This window comes from Nycticebus coucang, chromosome 12, assembly GCF_027406575.1.
Source record: "Nycticebus coucang isolate mNycCou1 chromosome 12, mNycCou1.pri, whole genome shotgun sequence".
In the NCBI taxonomy this organism is placed as follows: domain Eukaryota; kingdom Metazoa; phylum Chordata; class Mammalia; order Primates; family Lorisidae; genus Nycticebus; species Nycticebus coucang.
Genome location: NC_069791.1, coordinates 43,815,383 through 43,832,189, shown reverse-complemented (window position 1 = coordinate 43,832,189; position 16,807 = coordinate 43,815,383). Strand labels below are relative to the sequence as shown.

The 16,807-nt window shown below is 37.8% G+C and overlaps 1 protein-coding gene across 4 annotated transcripts in view; it reads right to left on the bottom strand.

Annotated features, from left to right (window-relative positions):
• Positions 1–16,807, bottom strand: part of EPS8 (epidermal growth factor receptor pathway substrate 8) — a 167,888-nt gene that overhangs the window by 24,621 nt on the left and 126,460 nt on the right. For all 4 annotated transcript variants that reach the window (XM_053555723.1, XM_053555725.1, XM_053555726.1 and 1 more), the window contains 3 exons: positions 12,350–12,498; positions 8,412–8,595; positions 5,025–5,158 (listed from right to left, as the gene is read on the bottom strand). In XM_053555723.1, coding sequence (XP_053411698.1) covers positions 5,025–5,158; positions 8,412–8,595; positions 12,350–12,498 — 467 coding nt within the window. The remainder of the gene's footprint in view (positions 1–5,024; positions 5,159–8,411; positions 8,596–12,349; positions 12,499–16,807) is intronic.

Here is a 16,807-nt window from a genome sequence, read left to right as displayed (position 1 = left end):
AGCAAATGAACAACTTAATTCAATATAAACTTTTTAATTTTAAGGAAGAATATATGGGCCCTATGATTTTAAAGAAAACCTCCTTTAAAAAACAAATACCTCTTCTAATTACTAAATGAGTACTAATAGATTTAATAACATTGAGTTACCTTTATATATAATACAATAAAACCTAATGCATTACAAATGTGTATTCATACATCTCACTAGTAGTAAGTTTAACTCTTCTTTACTGATTTTACTCCCTAGTCTTCTCCACTTAAATATTCCTACAGTTCCTCACAGAGATCTGCAAGAGAAAAAAACATCAGAAACTGGACATGACTGGTCATCCTGCCCCTGTCAGGCGGCCATTCTTTGTGCCCACTTCTCTAGAATGCTGCATTATACCAGGACCTGCAGGGCAGTGGTGGACATCACGTGTCCTGTCATCATCGATTTTGACTAGCTTTTATGTAGTCCTCCATTAGGGAAGCAGGGCAGGGACAAAGGAAAAAGATGACCTGGATAGCACAGCTTGTACATAAGCACATAAGCATGGCTTATTGGCTAATTTTTAGTATAGTTAAAAAAAAAAAAAAGATTGGTAAGAAAGTAAAATTGTGGTCAAATAATCATTATATTATTAGCGATAATAATTTTAAACTGCGTTCCATGGATTTCCTAGTCCTGTCCTTATTGGAATAATTTTTTTATGTACTTTATATATACACACTAAGTCTATTAAGATTTCAGTTATAGGATAAAAAAGATTCAACCACCCCAAAAGTAAGGAAAACAGTACTTTCAATGTTTTATCTTTCTTCCCCCGTGTTCTTCTCTCTTATGATCAAGAAAATGATCACTACTACTATTGGAGAATTAAACATACTATAACATTGAATAACTTTGCCACTGAGTATCTAAATCAGTAAGTTCAAGTTTGCTGTAGTTGTCTTTGAAGTCTTTTTTATCTTGCATGCCTCAGAAGAGTTTATCCAGCCTATATTTATAAAATGCTTTAGAATTTAAAAATCGGTTTTATAATTTATTGCCCTCCATGTATTAAACCTGGATGTGACCATAGTTATCAACTGGAAAATCATAATTTATAACTTTTCAGAGGTAACGAAGTTTCTGAAGACAGAGAATATATAAAAATATATGGTCTCTGACTTGGAATCAGAGATATGCCACTTGGTACACAGCAGATGGAGAAAAGCGAGAATGTGAGAAGTCTGAAACACTAATTTTAATCTGAATAGCAGTAAACTATAAAACCCAAAGGTGCAGGCTCTAAACTCAACAAATGGTCTAATAACATGGTAATTTCACTAATAGACAACACACTTCATATGGTATCTTCTGCACTCCTGGCATGAGATAAAGGTCAGCAATAATAATATAAAAGCAAATTCCAACTTCTGTGTATTTTATTCAGCCCATATTTTTTGCAATAATGATGATAAATTTTCTTGGCACCAAAGAACGTTCATGATCTTGGTATCTATCACCTGCCCCAGCTCCTGGTAAGAACGGAGGTATAAAATCTACATATTAGTCAATGGTATTTTAAAAATTTCTTTCTCTGGCTAAATTTTGACACTCTATAGCTATCACCCCTTCATGGAATTTCCTTCACTATATTTCATTAAAATTTTTTATTTATCAAAGGTTACTACAAGTAACCTTATGAAATTCACCACAGCCTTCTCTGAATGAGGAAAAAAAGCTTGGTAAAAATGAGTGTCCCTTTTATCTCCTATGCCAACCTACACAAAGTTCTATGAGACAAAATTCTGAGAATTTAGTAGCAGGAAAGACATTGTTTAACCTAATGAATGGAAGAATATATCTTCTTTTTCCTAATGATAGTAAGTGATTATGTTTTTCTTTTTGCTTTGACAGCTAGAAATCTCAAAGACAAATTTGAAATTCAATCACTGTGTCAACTCTTATACTTCATAAATTTTAGTTGTTATCCTCTCTCTACATTTCTTAATTTTGTAATTTATTTCATTATTTAGTTTTTAATAATAATATCATTGTATCTGTACACAATTTAAGTGCCTGAACCCATTTGGAAACAGATGAGGTACAAAGATATAACTAAATCAATAAATCAAAGGAACACTTTCCTGATATCCACATAGATCATAAATAGCTCAAGGTTAACTTTAAAAGACTTTGTGGTAAGCTGTTCTAAATAAATGGCAGAGGTTATTCCATAAATTCTACTATGCCTTGTAGATTTATTTGCACATGAAGGACAGGGAGTATTGACTCTTCAATGTTGAATACACTGTCATGCACTTATCCAGTCATTCATCAATAAACCAAATAATCAACAGTTCCTGAGTGAACACAGGGTGCTAGCCGTAGTCTCAAAATGGGACATGATAAAAGTTTTCCAGTATCAGCTGAGTGTGGTAGCTCATGCCTGTAATCCTAGCCTCCCAGAAGCTAAGGCAGGAGGATCACTTGAGCTCAGGAGTTCAAGACCAGCCTGAGCAAGAGCAAGACCCTGTCTCTACTAAAAATAGAAAAATTGGCCAGGCTTTGTGGCGGATGCCTGTGGTCCCAGCTACTCAGAATGCTGAAGTAAGAAGATTACTAGGTGTTTGGGGTTGCTGAGCTAGGTTGACGCAATAGTACTCTAACACTCTAACAGAGTGAGACTTTCTCTCTCTCTCTAAAAAAAAAAAAAAAAAAGTTTTCTAATATCAGTATATTACAACATGAGAAAGGTACTGAAGCAATTTTCCAGTCACCTAGCTGTGGAAAACCATCCCATACTGGAGTGTTAGAACAAGAAGAATAATCTGAAATAATCTGAAATAATTTGTAGAATATTGACATCTAAGACAAAAGGAAAGAAAAAAAATACTGAGATGCGCAAGTTAGACAAGAGGAGTTTCAATGAATCATGTTGAAGCTTCAAAACTGACTTTCACCTGCATCTACTAAAAATAATTCTCTAATTAAAACTTATTTTCATATGTTGGCATTTTCAAAATATATTATTCATTGCTGACTTTTCCTTGTACTCAATTTAATATATTACTGGTGCCCTTAGAGCAATACCTGTATAATTTCCATGGCAATTACTTTAAGCATTACCTGCCACCATCCCTGACAAAGAACAAAATTTTAAATATCACCTTCCTCAGACTCTGTAAGAAAGGCAAACACTGAAAAGAAATAAAGGGCATGTCACTCTTCATGGCAAGAGGGGATTTGATAGAAAAGTACTAGGACAAATTCTCTAACCCACTCCGTCTGAACGATCATCCTCTTACAGCCTTGCTACCAAAATTTCACCTCCTTTTCTCTCTCTTTGGTACATGAGGTTGGCTCTATATAAACTCCACTTGCTGGAAGACAAGATTGAAAAAAAGTGAACCTATTCCAGTTCCTTTATTTCTTATCTCAATTCTCCATTCCTGCTTATATTGAATTATTTTTAAGAGTGAACATATTTACAATCGCTAAAATGTGGAAACAGCCTAAATGCCTTTCAACCCAGGAATGGATTGGCAAGCTGTGGTATAGTATACCATGGAATACTATTCAGCCATTTAAAAAAATGGAGATTTTGCAGCATTTGTATTAACCTGGATGGAGGTGGAACACATTATTCTTAGTGAAGCATCACAGGAATGGAGAAGTATGAATCTTGTGTATTCAACTTTGATATGAGGACAATTAATGACATGGTGGGGCATGGGGGAAAGGAAGAGCAGTCAGAGAAGGAGGGAGGGAGGGAAAGGAAAAGAAAAAAATAGAAAAGAAAATAGTGACTAATTCTCACATAGATTGGATTTCATTTTGACCAGAGTACATTACTTGCACATTAATTTTTAATTCAACTTGTTAAGATATTGTTTAGGATATTGCACCCTCATTTATAAGTGAAATGTTTGTAATTTCCCCTCTATAATAATATATTTTTTCCAATTTTATCATCAGGTATATCCAGATGAAGTAGAATGATTTTGAAGTATTTCTTCTTTTTCTACTGTCTATAAGATTTGGCATGATCTGTTGTTTTTTTTTAATTATCTTTTATTTTTATTTATAAATATTAGTTGTCTATTTTTTGAGACTTTGGAAAAAAAATAAGAAGTTAACTGATGACTCCATACTTAAGAGTCAAAGCATTCTATGGTAGACATACGCTTATTTGACAATGTGAACGTTACTTTTTTTGCATTATTATTATTATTGTTGCTCAATAAAAAATAAATAAATAAGCAGAAAACATAGGCTGGACACAGTAGCTCACACCTGTAATCTCAGCACTCTGGGAGGCCAAGGTGGGCGGACTGCCAGAGCTCACATGTTGAAGACAAGCCTGAGCCAGAGCAAGACCTTATCTCTAAAAATAGCCAGGCATTGTGGTGGGCACCTGCAGTCCCAGCTACTTGGGAGGCTGAGGCAAGAGAAACGCTTTAGCCCAAGAGTTTGAGGTTGCTGTGAGCTGTGACGTCACAGCATTCTACTCAGAGCGACAAAGTGAGACTTTGTCTTAAAAAAAAAAAAATAGAGAAAATATAGAAAAATGAAATACAAAAACTAGAACATCAAGATAAGATATAATATGATGAAATTGCATGAATGACAAAGTATTAACTTTTTTAATATTTTGTTTCTATGTAGTTTAAATATTTATTTTTATCGGGTGAAAAGAATATGAACATTTTCCTTCAGTGACAGAGCTGGAAAGATCCTTAGAGATAATCTGGACAAACTAAGAGGGAGGTACAAGATGATTCTTCCTTCTTCACGCGCACATTTTGTCAGAAGTATCTTTTAAAAAATGGAAAGTCATCCAAAGGCATTTGCATTAAATGAGAATTACAGACTAGAGTTCCAGGCATCATTTGTTCATTAAAGCCAGTTCTATAAATGAATTGAAATTTTAGCAGACAATTTATAGAATTAAAGTTTAAAGAAGTATTAGACACGACAGACAGCCTTGCCTCTTAGCACTAAAGCAGAGACAGTTACCCACAAGCCCTTCAAATGATGCCCAATAATGTTACCTATCTACATGGCGATTAGGAGTTGGCTTAAAAGCAACGGCGGCATCCCCTTGGTCCAGATGGGGCCCTCTTGAGTAAATGTTGTTACTGAATGCATATCCATCACCTGGGGGATACTCTGATGCACTGGGATGCTGAAAGACAGAGTGGCACAGATGAAAGACTCACCACATACTGTGTGAAGCCGCACATCAACCAACAAGAACCCTCCACTGTATTGTGATCAGTATTCATTTCCAAGTGACTGATCATTATGTTAATGAGCTATGAAATGACAGTAATACATTTATGTCAAAGACATAATAGGAACATTCATTAATGGAGAGGCTGAATTTTGCTCTGTGTTTTTAAAAAACCTTCGCCAATCTAGCAAAGTAAACACCATCAGAAGAAAATCAAGTGAACTCCCTGCATTAAAATTATACAACCTTCTCGTTTTTCTCATTTTAAAAATTGTACACTAAACACTATGGTATTTTTCAAATTTTAAAAAACAGCAGCACTACTATCATATTTTACTGTCAAGGGAAACGGAGAAAGATACAAATACACCGATCTTGAGAGTCAAGAGTCCAGGATAAGACAATGCTGGAGTCACTTCCTCTTAGCAGTTAACACACTTCAGACATGAGCCTACTGGGTGCCTCCAGGAGGAAGGGCTGAGGTGTATAGATCCTGTTGAGCACCATGGTTTTAAAGCTATAGAAGCTACTTGCTCAGACTGGGAGAAAACAAACAGAAGGCATTAGCTGAAGATTTCATATTGTAAAAGCAAAGTGTGGGAGAAGCTTGATTGATAAAGCATCTGAATTCTGTGGGTATTTCAATTGTGTACGGCTTCCTCAGGGCAAAATATTTGAAACTGGGATTGTTTCAGAAAAGGCTTGAATACATGGTTACTATAGTTAATTCTAATGACCAAGTTGGCAAGAGTAGGGCTGAATTTATCTCCAGTGAACCAATGTTGATGTCAAAATACTCACATTATATGAGTCCTCTGAAATATACATTAAGTTACTACACTTAACTCACAAATACAAATAAACATTTTTCATCCATTTAAATACCTGAGCTCAATTAATTCAGTTTATCACTTTGCTACCAGAAAGAAGAGTCACTAAATTTGATAGGTAATTTTTTACCGAAGGCTGTTCTAAAGGGGGAGTGCAAGATACTGCTAGAACCACCATCCTTTTGCTTAGCACTGAACAGAACAGTGTGAGGTCAGCCAGTAGGAGATCACTGGGCCCTGAGACTGACAGGGAACGCTATAAAGGAGGAAGCAAATGATGACAATGACTGTGATGACTACACAACCTTGCGTGGGGCCGCTTCTGGGTCAGAGGAAGTAAAGCAGCTGGGGGATACTCTTGATGCTCTGAGCTGGGGGATGCACCTGCCACTCCACATCAACTACATCCCTTTCACTTCTAAACAAAACCACCAGATCCTGAATCTCTTGTCTTGTGTAAATGTATTTATTATAGTAGCAGTAAAGTATAATAAAATCTCTTCTAGGAGTAATTACATTTTTTATACGTTTTAAATCACCATTTCTTGGCCTCTTTTCCAACAAAAATCTCAAGGCATAAAATCCCCTAGAACTGCTAGGATGTGATTTTCATTTCACTTCTTAAACCTCTGAATATCTACCTGAGCCATTAAATGAAAAAATAGTTTACAACAGGAAAATGATAAGTCATTACAAGTAAAGATTCTCAAGAATTCCTCTTTTAAAATTACTTATTCCATAAGCAGGGGCAAACTTCTATCCTTGAAGCCCAGAACACATTACTCTCACCTTAAATACACAAATTGAAAAAGAACTCAGAAAAGCAAATTTCTGAGGCATGCATCATGAAGTGAGTATATTTTCTTTTTTAAGATATGAAGACTGTAAGCTGGAAATTTTATTTGAAAACAGTGTACTATCACTACAGCAATAATATTAGAATATCATGTATAACTACATATTTTTCCTCTAAAAGTTACCCTCCACATGGAAATAAAATTCATAGTGGTGAAGCCTCAACTATAAAACACAGGCAGGAACATACGCTTGCCAACCAATGCTCGGAGCTGGGAGGTCACCTACTTATTACTCATTTGCAGGAAAGGACACACAGAATCTACTTCCTTACATACAGCCAGAGGGGTGGGTGGTGGTGGTGGTGGTGGTGTGGAAATCATATTAGAAAAAAAAGTATTTCAAAGCAATGTATTTGCTTTATTTTTAAAGTTTCAGGAATTCAACTGATCTATAATATTATTGCTATTGTCCAAAGAACAGCTCCCCAAAGGAACGATTTTTAAAATTTTAATTTAAATAAATATTTCTCCCTAAAAGTGGTCACAAGACGTAATCTACCATGGTTTGCTAAAGCATTATTTGATATCATGCTTCTACATTATAATACCTATGACAGTCTGAGAAAATTAAGGAATTAAAGAAAATGAGTAGAACTGTGGAAGGATGTAGTTATCATTTACTGTTTCTTCTTCAAATTAAATTTCATCCATGCTCAGATTTTGATCATCCTATTTGTGTTTGGTACAACTTTGATCAATGTTCAATACTCTTTTCCAAAAGAAGAGTCACATAAAAATAATTTTTAAGGAATGTGACAAGATAGGATACCCAATTCCATTCTCTCAATTTACTCCCCAAATTAGTTATACTCTAAAGCTTTTTAAATACTTAAAAGACAAAATAAATTTTTATGATCTGAAGATGTTATGGTGCTATACATCATTTGAGCCAGAGAACTGGAATCCAGCAAAAGCTTTGGTCCTCTAGCCAGGCTGACAGGACTTGAGAGAGAATTAGACAAAATAGAGAAAGTGATAGGGGAAGTAAAAAGAGAGAGAAAGAGAAAGGCAAGAGAGAGAATGGGAGGGAGAAAAAGAAAAAAGAAAAAGCAGGGAAGGAGGGAGGGAGTGAGGGAGGAAGGACAAGGAGACGGAGCTGCTTGAGACGGAGTCTTAGAAGATCAAGGTTCAGGGAACTGTCTTAAAGGTCTGACAATGAGAGAGGAAAACAGACAGAAATCAGCCAAGGGGCAATAGGACAAATCCCTGACAAAATAAGAAAGTACATTCTCAAAAAGACTTAGGGTCCTCAGGGTCAAGAGAGGAGCAGCAGCGGGGGTAGGAGGGAGGGCCACAGATGCGGGAGAACAACAGAGGTTGGGTTAGACTTTGCTCGGGAACAGAGCAACTGTCTCAAAAGGACAGAGGTAGGAAAGGGATAACTCAGGGGAGAGTAACATTCAGTCTTTGATTTGAACAGCTTCAGATCAATAAAAGGAGAACTTGCGGCTGTAATGAATTATAAGAGAATGCATAGATTACTGTGCTATGTACAAAAGGTGGTGCTACAACCTTTACCTCCGTGGATGACCTCTTCATCTCCTGTTTACGCTGATGCTCCGCGGCACTGGCCACAGACTCAGCGAGCTGGTGAAGATCTTGCTCCATCGGTGCTCCCATGAAGTTCAGCATTGGGGGCTCCCAGCCATTGCGGAACCGTGGAACGTATGGTGGAATAAATTGCTCCTTTGGCCACTCAGCTCTGCAGGACATTAAGACATATAAACAATACAATTTTTAATGTTTCCATGCTCACGATTACCTTCAGTAAGGAAAGCCACACACACATAAAAATCAAACAGACAAAAGCAACACATATGTAATCTGCCCTCCCTCCACCATTTTTAAAAAGGGAAAGCAACCACATTTATACTCATATATAAAGCCGATAAAAGGAAGGAAGACTGCACTCCGCTGCATAATCTGCTTTCACTACATTGCCTCAATTCTCCATTAAACACAACAATTTAACACAAGTACAGGTTTCTTAAATTCTGTATGGGAAGGGCCTGGGAAGCTAGAGGTGTGGTCAGTATTTGGAACATAAACCTCTCTAGTATCCAGAGTAGTTTCAGATTCTCATCCTTCCCTTCTTCTCCTCCCTCCCATCCTTAGGAAACTCCCTGATATTACATGAATCTTTCTAAGAAGAAACAGCTCCACATGTTCTTAATATTTATAATTTTTTAATTATGGAGCCAATAACCAATTTAATAAATTAAATGTATTGGCTTGGTTTTAATCAGGAAAGCCACCTAATCAGTAAACACAATTTGATTTGACCTTTGGACATCTTATGAGTGTATGAAACTATCACATGTACCAAAAAAAATATGTACACCTATCAGATTTCAAAAAATTATAAACATAAATTATGGTTTTATGCCTTACCTTTAAGTCTTTTATCCATTTGGAATTAACTTTTGTGAGTGGTGAGAGATATGGATCCTGTTTCGTTCTTCCGTATGTGGCTACCCAATTTTCCCAGCACCATTTTTGAACAGGGCTTCTTTTCCCCATGTATTTTTTTCTCTGCTTTGTCAAAGATCAGTTCGCTGCATGTGGATGGTTTTATACCTGAGTTCTCTGCTCTGACCTATTGGTCTGTGTCTCTATTTTTGTGCATCATCATGCTGTTTTGGTTACTATAACCGTGTAGTATAGTTTGAAGTCTGGTCATTTGATGCCTCCAGAGTTGTTCTTTTTGCTTAAGTTTTCTTTGCTTATTTGGATTTTTCTCTGGTTCCAAATGAAGCATAGATTTTTTTTCTTTCTAGATCTATGAAATATGACGTCAGTATTTTGAAGGGGATTGTGTTGAATCTGTAAATCACTTTAGGTAGCATGGACATGTAACAACGTTGATTCCACCAATTCATGAGCATGATATGTTTGTCCATCTGTTTGAGTCATCTGTGACTTCTTCCCTCAGTGTTTCGTAGTCCTCTTTGTGGAGATTTTTCACCTCCTTGGTTAAGTATATTTCTAGGTATTTTATTTCCTTTTTAGCTGTTGTGAATAGTATTGAGTCATTGACTTGACTTGGCTTGACTGTTATGGAAATGCTAGTAATTTGTGTATACTGATTTTGTAACCTAAGACTTTACTGAATTTGTCAATTCCAGGAGCCTCTTGGTGGAGCCTTTGGAGTTTTCTAGATATAAGATCTACATATCAGTAAACAGGGATAGTTTGGCCTCCTCTTTCCTGATTTGGATGCCCTTTATTTCTTTCTCTTCCCCGACTGTTCTGGCTAGGGCTTCTAGCACTATGTTGAATAGAAGTGGTGACATTGAGACTCTGTCTCATAAAAACATTGCAGTCATTGCTTTTACAATGAAAATATCATTTAAATGTATTTAATTATATGTTTATATATAAAGATATCATACTATATAGTGTATCATAGTATTTTTGTCATACTATGTAAAAATTATTGGATTTTTTAAATTGTTTTTAATTTCAAAATATTATGAAGACACAAATGTTTTTGGTTGCATGGATCACTTTTTAATGTTTGAGGTCAAGCTGTAAGTTTGCCCCATCACCCAGATAGTGTTCACTGTACCCAGTGAACTAGTTTCACCTCCCTTTTGCCCTTGATTTCCACTGAGTTTTACTTCCCTCTGTGTAGACATGTGCTTGTCAGTTAGCTCCAATTTAATAGCAAGTATATATGGTATTTGTTTTTCCATTCGTTAGATATTTCACATAGGATAATGATCTCCAGTTTCATCCAGATTGCTACTAAAGGCCTCACTCTGTTGCCGGGGCTAGAGTACAATAACATCACCACAGCTCACTGAAACCAGAAATTCCTGGGTTCAAGTGATTCTCCTGCCTCAGCCTTCCTAGTAGCTGAATGTACAGGGGCACACCTCCACATCTGGCTAATTTTTCTCTCTTGGGGTCTCCCTATGTTATTCTACGTGATGAAAGAAATAAAAAGACTTAGATAAATTAGCAAAGCAAAAATTATCTATTCATGTACCATAAAATTTGAATTTTTTAAACTTGCTTTGTTCAGCACTGAAATTGTTAATAATTTGTCTTCCACAATCACTTTACTGACAAATGTACAATTCTTAAAATTATCCACTTTTAGGCTGGGCACAGTGGCTCATGCCTATAATCCCAGAATCTGAGAGGCCATGGTGGGAAGATCCCTGGAACTCAGGAGTTCAGGAGTAGCCTGAGCAAGAATGAGACTCCCATCTCTACTAAAAATAGAAAAATTAGCTGGGTATACTGGTGGGCACCTGTAGTCCCAGGTCCTGGCGAGGCTGAGGCAGGAGGATCCCTTGAACCTTAGTAGTGTGAGTTTGTTGTGATCTAGGCTGACACCACAGCACTCTATCCTGGGCAACAGAGTGAGGTAGCATGGACATGTAACGTTTTTTTTTTTTTCCTTCCTTTGTCTCAGGAAGGGAAAAAAAAAGAGTATCCACTCTTCCTTTCCAGTCCCGTCCCACCATGACTGCTCTTGTGCTGGAGAACACTAATTCCAGAGCCTCCACCATCAGCATTAACATCTTATGGACTCTTTCTGCCTCCAGTTACTTTTGTCCTTGTGCTAGACCCAATTCCCAGACTGATCTTTATAAACTATAGATGTGATTGTGCCGTAGTGCGATTCTCAAAGTTAGTGGTCTCCCACAGTCTACAGAACCATGCTCCAGCTCCTTAGCAAGGTCCTGGGAACCTGTCTGGCCCAGCCCTACTCATCTCTGTAGCTTCATTTACCACCATTCTTCCTCCCTCCTTTCGCCACAATCATCCATTCCCCAAAGTCCTCATTTCAGCTAAAACAAACTCATACACCATTCTCTTGACTTTCCTCCTCATGACTTCACCTCTGCTTCTCTCTCTATGGGGCAGGCCCTTTCCCTGCTTTGTATTATTGGAAATCCTACTCATGCTGCTGAAAGGCAGTTTAGCAAAGTAATTACTAACATCAACTCCAGAGCCAGAAGGTACGGGTTCAGATCCCTGCTCTGTGACTTACTAGTTGTGTGACCTTGGGCAAACTACTTAACTAATCTGTGCCCCACTTTTCTCATCTGTAAAATACTGATAACAACAGTAGCTATGTCAAGTGCATAAAAGAATACGGAGCAAGCCCCCTGTGTGTGTGTGTGTAAACTCTATCTATGCCCCTCTGCCAATTCTAAATGCCACCTCTTCTTAACCTCCTTTCTAAATGCTCTGACTGCTCCCCTTGCCTATCAACAGGATTTTCTTCATGACTCACTCTTCTGACACTTACCAGGCCTTGTCTTGCATATACTTCTATCTCCTCTACTAGACTTCTAGCTTTTAAAGGGTCTAGATTTTTTTCATACTATATCATCTAGTCCTTCACAAATTGAAGATTAAATAAATATCTCATTAGATCCACATAATAAAGAATACTGAATGAATTACAAGTATTAAATGCTGAACTCATATCTACTTACCTGGCTTTCATCCAAGTTTCTCCCAGTGAAATCCACAGCTGCCTTTCATCCATATTGACAGTATAATTTAAGAAATCAATTGTATCCTTAGTCAATAGGGGACTGAGTACTGAACTGGCTAGGTCAGGGCCTCCTGTTGCCTGCACCACCTAAAATAATAAACCATTTTGCAGCAAGAAGATGACCATTCGTTATGCATTTTCAAAATACGTAGACAGAAACCCATGCCCCAAACAAGTACTGTTTTTTATACTCAAATTAAATTATGTTGCACAATGCACTCCTGAATGAAAAACAGCTTGCCAAATTAACTTCTCCAGCCCAACAGTGCCTTAATATCTAAAATAAAGTTAACAGTTTAACAAACTTCATGGCATTTGCCTATGGACTGCATATGACTGTGCTTTTTCTGGAAAATAGTAATGGCTATGCAGAGAATTCTAAGTCAAGTAATTTTATACCATTTCTGGGTTTTTGTTTTGTTGTCGTTGTTGTTGTTACTTAAAATACGGATATCTTAACTGGCAAATCTATTATGCCAAATTTGAAAAATATGGTTCCAGAGATGAATACTATCAAGAGAAACAAGGCTCAAGTTAACAGTCTATGCTGTGCCCATCCAGACATACAAAAATAAAAGGGGTTTTTATTCTTCTCTGGCCAGAGAGAAAGGCAAGAGAAGAATAAAAACCAGCATCCTGAATCTATGAAAATTTCCCTGGTTTAACATGGATAAATCAGCAGAAACAAATACACAGGTGCAACTCTTTGATAAGCAAAATGATGACACATGGATGTCCAAACACTGTTGCAAATTGACTTCTCAGGAGCTGTTCTCTGGTTTTAAAATGGTAGTTATCTCCTAGAACAGAAACCAGGCTCTTCTATAGAAATCTCACCTTCTTAGAGATGTGGCACAAGAAAAAAAGGAGTGTTTTGAATGTCTGCAGTCATTCAGGCGTTCCAAGCACACTCTGCTGTTTTATGCCTCTGTGAATCTACAAATGCTGTGCCCAGGTCCCCAGCTTCTTCTGCTCATTCAGAACTCCACTCAGGTACCACTGTTCCGGGAAGCCTTTCTTAACCTCACCATGTATCTCTGATACCCCCCTCACCATCTTGCATCCAGGGTCCTCAATACAATCTATGCATATCAGTAACACATTACATTGTTTGTGGCTTTTTCAGTTTCCCTTCCTTGAGAACTTGGACTAAGACTTACTTGACTTTGAATTGTAGAAGAGTTGACTTTCGTTTATTCATGGAATGAATGAAAACAAAGGAAGGAAAAGATGGAAGATAAAGGAGACAGGCTGACTCTTATTCAAGAACAAAACCTACTCCATCTGGCATAGTAATTTTTCTCTTCCAAGCACTAGCATTTCCAGGAAAAATGAAGGGATGACTACGAGAGAAAACTAAGAGACTAAAGTAAAGAGGAGGAGAATATTAAAATCTCTGGTTTGACAGAGGGGAAAAAGAGATGGAAGGTAAATAGGCGGCTACGGGCTGTAGTGTTCTCTCACGTACGTGAGTGGGCGTGTGCACGTGTGCGCATGTGCCGTGGGTATGCACGTGTGCGCATGTGCATGCTGAGGGTAGAGGGGAGCAAGTCACAAGGTTTAAGACCCTTAAATTTTGCCCTGCCAGTAGTGGGCCCTGAAAAAATGTTCCTCCTCAACTCCTTGGTCCAAGTAAAATGTCTGAGAAATTGTAGGAAGAGGGAATTATTATTGGGGAAACCATGAATAAGGAATAATTTTTTTTTTTTTTTTTGTAGAGACAGAGTCTCACTTTATGGCCCTCGGTAGAGTGCTGTGGTCTCACACAGGTCACAGCAACCTCCAACTCCTGGGCTTAAGTGATTCTCTTGTCTCAGCCTCCCGAGTAGCTGGGACTACAGGCGCCCGCCACAACGCCCGGCTATTTTTTGGTTGCAGTTTGGCCGGGGCCGGGTTTGAACCCACCATCCTCGGTATATGGGGCCGGCGCCCTACCGACTGAGCCACAGGCGCCGCCCAGGAACAATTTTTAAGAAAGACAAATGTGAAAGAATGCTTGGATACACGTCTGACCACCCAGACTATTATGTGTATGTTAGAGAAATTAGTGCCATTCTTTCATAGCTTTACTCTGCAAAATGGCTAAATATCTACATATGACCTGTGAAAGAGCATTTAAAGAGTAAGAGGAGGTTAATAACAGCTTTATAAAAGCACTTCCTAATCCTCAGACTAAGATTGTATCAAAGGTGTTAAAGAATACAAATTTTGTTAATGAGCTAGTATTATTTTCCTGGTATATGTATGGCCTTATAGCCTTGATCTAATTTTTTTTAAAGCTTTTATAGTAAGAATTATTCAATTATAACTAGAAATCTGATGATCTATATAGAACACCACATGAAAGCATTCATAAATTACTGATGAAGTCTTGGACTTGCATCTCCTAATCTCATATTGCTCAGCTGCTGACACTCATGGTGATAATGTTACTTTTCTACACTTTAAAGCAATACTCATTTCATATTCTAACTTCAGGTTTTGTCTAGTTACCTCTAGAAAAGGGAAAAGGAGAGGGGAAAAGAGGGGAAAAGGAGGATGACATTTATCCTTCCTTCCTGCCTCTTCTCAATCTTCTTTGCTGCTTCTTCCTATTCTCCTAACACTGAAAATGACCAGTCTGTCTTCCTACTGGTCTTCCTTTTTTTTTTTTTTTTGGCCAAGGTCACATTCTGTCATCCAAGCTAGAGTACAGCAGTGTCATCAGAGCTCACTGCAATCTCAAACTCGTAGGCTCAAGGGATCCTCCTGTCTTAGCCTCCTAAGAAGCTAGAACTATAAGCACCTGCCATCACACTAGGAAATTTTTCTGTTTTTTTTGTAGAGAGGGAGTCTCACTGTTGTTCAGTTTGGTCTCAAACTCTTGGCCATAAGCAATCCTCCTTCACTGGCCTCCCAAGTTGCTGAGATTACAGACATAAGCCACCGCACCTGATCTTCTGCCTCATCTTTATTTACAATCACTGCCTTATTTGGTGACACCATTCAATTTCATGGTTTCAAATGCCTTCTATATTCAGATGACTCTTAAATGTTTATCCCTAACCCTGATTTCTCCATGAACTCCAAATTCTTATATTCAACTATCAGTTCAAATTTCCCCATCTCAGTATCACTCAATTCTAACATGCCTAAAACTACATTACTCCTCTTCCTCAAAAAACCTGTTCTACCTACTATCTTTCCCATCTTAGTTCATTGTCACTCTGTCCCACCAGTCTTAGCCCCAAACTCTTGGAGATGTCCTTGGTTCTTGCACATTGTATCAAACTATCAGTAAATTACACCCAGGTAAGATTTCTCACTACCACTAATGCTACCTGGTCCAAGTACCCGGATCTCCAATCTGAGGTATTTTAGTAGCCACCCTAGCCCTTTCCTCCCCCAAATTTCTAAACATTAAAGCCAGAGCAATCCTTTTCCGCTGAAAATCTCCAACTGTCAAAGGTCTCACAGCTCCTTCTAAAGACCAGCAAGACATATCCTCCTATTGCCTCACTATAATCTTATCTCCTAATCTTCCCTCATTATGTTCTAAGTCCCAATATCTACCTGCTCCAAGAATATAGTGAGGCAATGTTTGCATGTTCCCACTTCAGAAGATTTACATTAGCTATTCCCTGTCTGGAATTCTCTTCCTTCAGACATCCGCATGACTCATGCGACATCTTCTAAGAGTTTCCCTTAACCGATTCTGTTCAAACACTGTGACGCTCCACAGGGCGCACGCACCACGCGCCTGCACTCACCTATGCTGCTCCCTGTTCTCCTTCCCTGCTCTATTTTTCTGCATAGCATTTCATCTTTGGAGAACAATATTAGTTATACATTTATTTAGGTTACTGGTTGTCCTTCTCTGCTACAATGTAAGTTCCCAAAGGGTAGAATTTTTGTCTGTTTTGTTCCTGATAAGCCAAAACACATGGGAGGCTCTCAATTATTATTTGTTGAAAAATAGAAAAATGAATAAACAATTAAATCAGGGACAACTCAGAAGATGGTGGAATGCCTCAAAGAGAAGAACATGGGTGTCTGAATGAATTCACATGGCATAGCCATCCCTGCAGCCCTCATGACTACCCTGTTTAGTGAGAATGAGAAAAATGTCTCCATTTTCACCCCCCTGTATATTAATTACACCAGAGTATATAGAAACACTATATATATGCCAGTGTATATGGAAACACTAGTACTCAATAAAGCCTATGTCTTTTAATTTCCCTAGCTCTGTCAGAGATGCCAGCTTCCTCATCTATAAGCTGTTTGAACTAGATGACGAAGTTTCTTTTAAACTCCCAAATTTCACATTCTTAATGTTAACACAGATGGCAAGAGAAATAGTACCCATGCAATTGGTAATGAAGAAAAACTGTCTAGATAATTCTGGCAGACATCT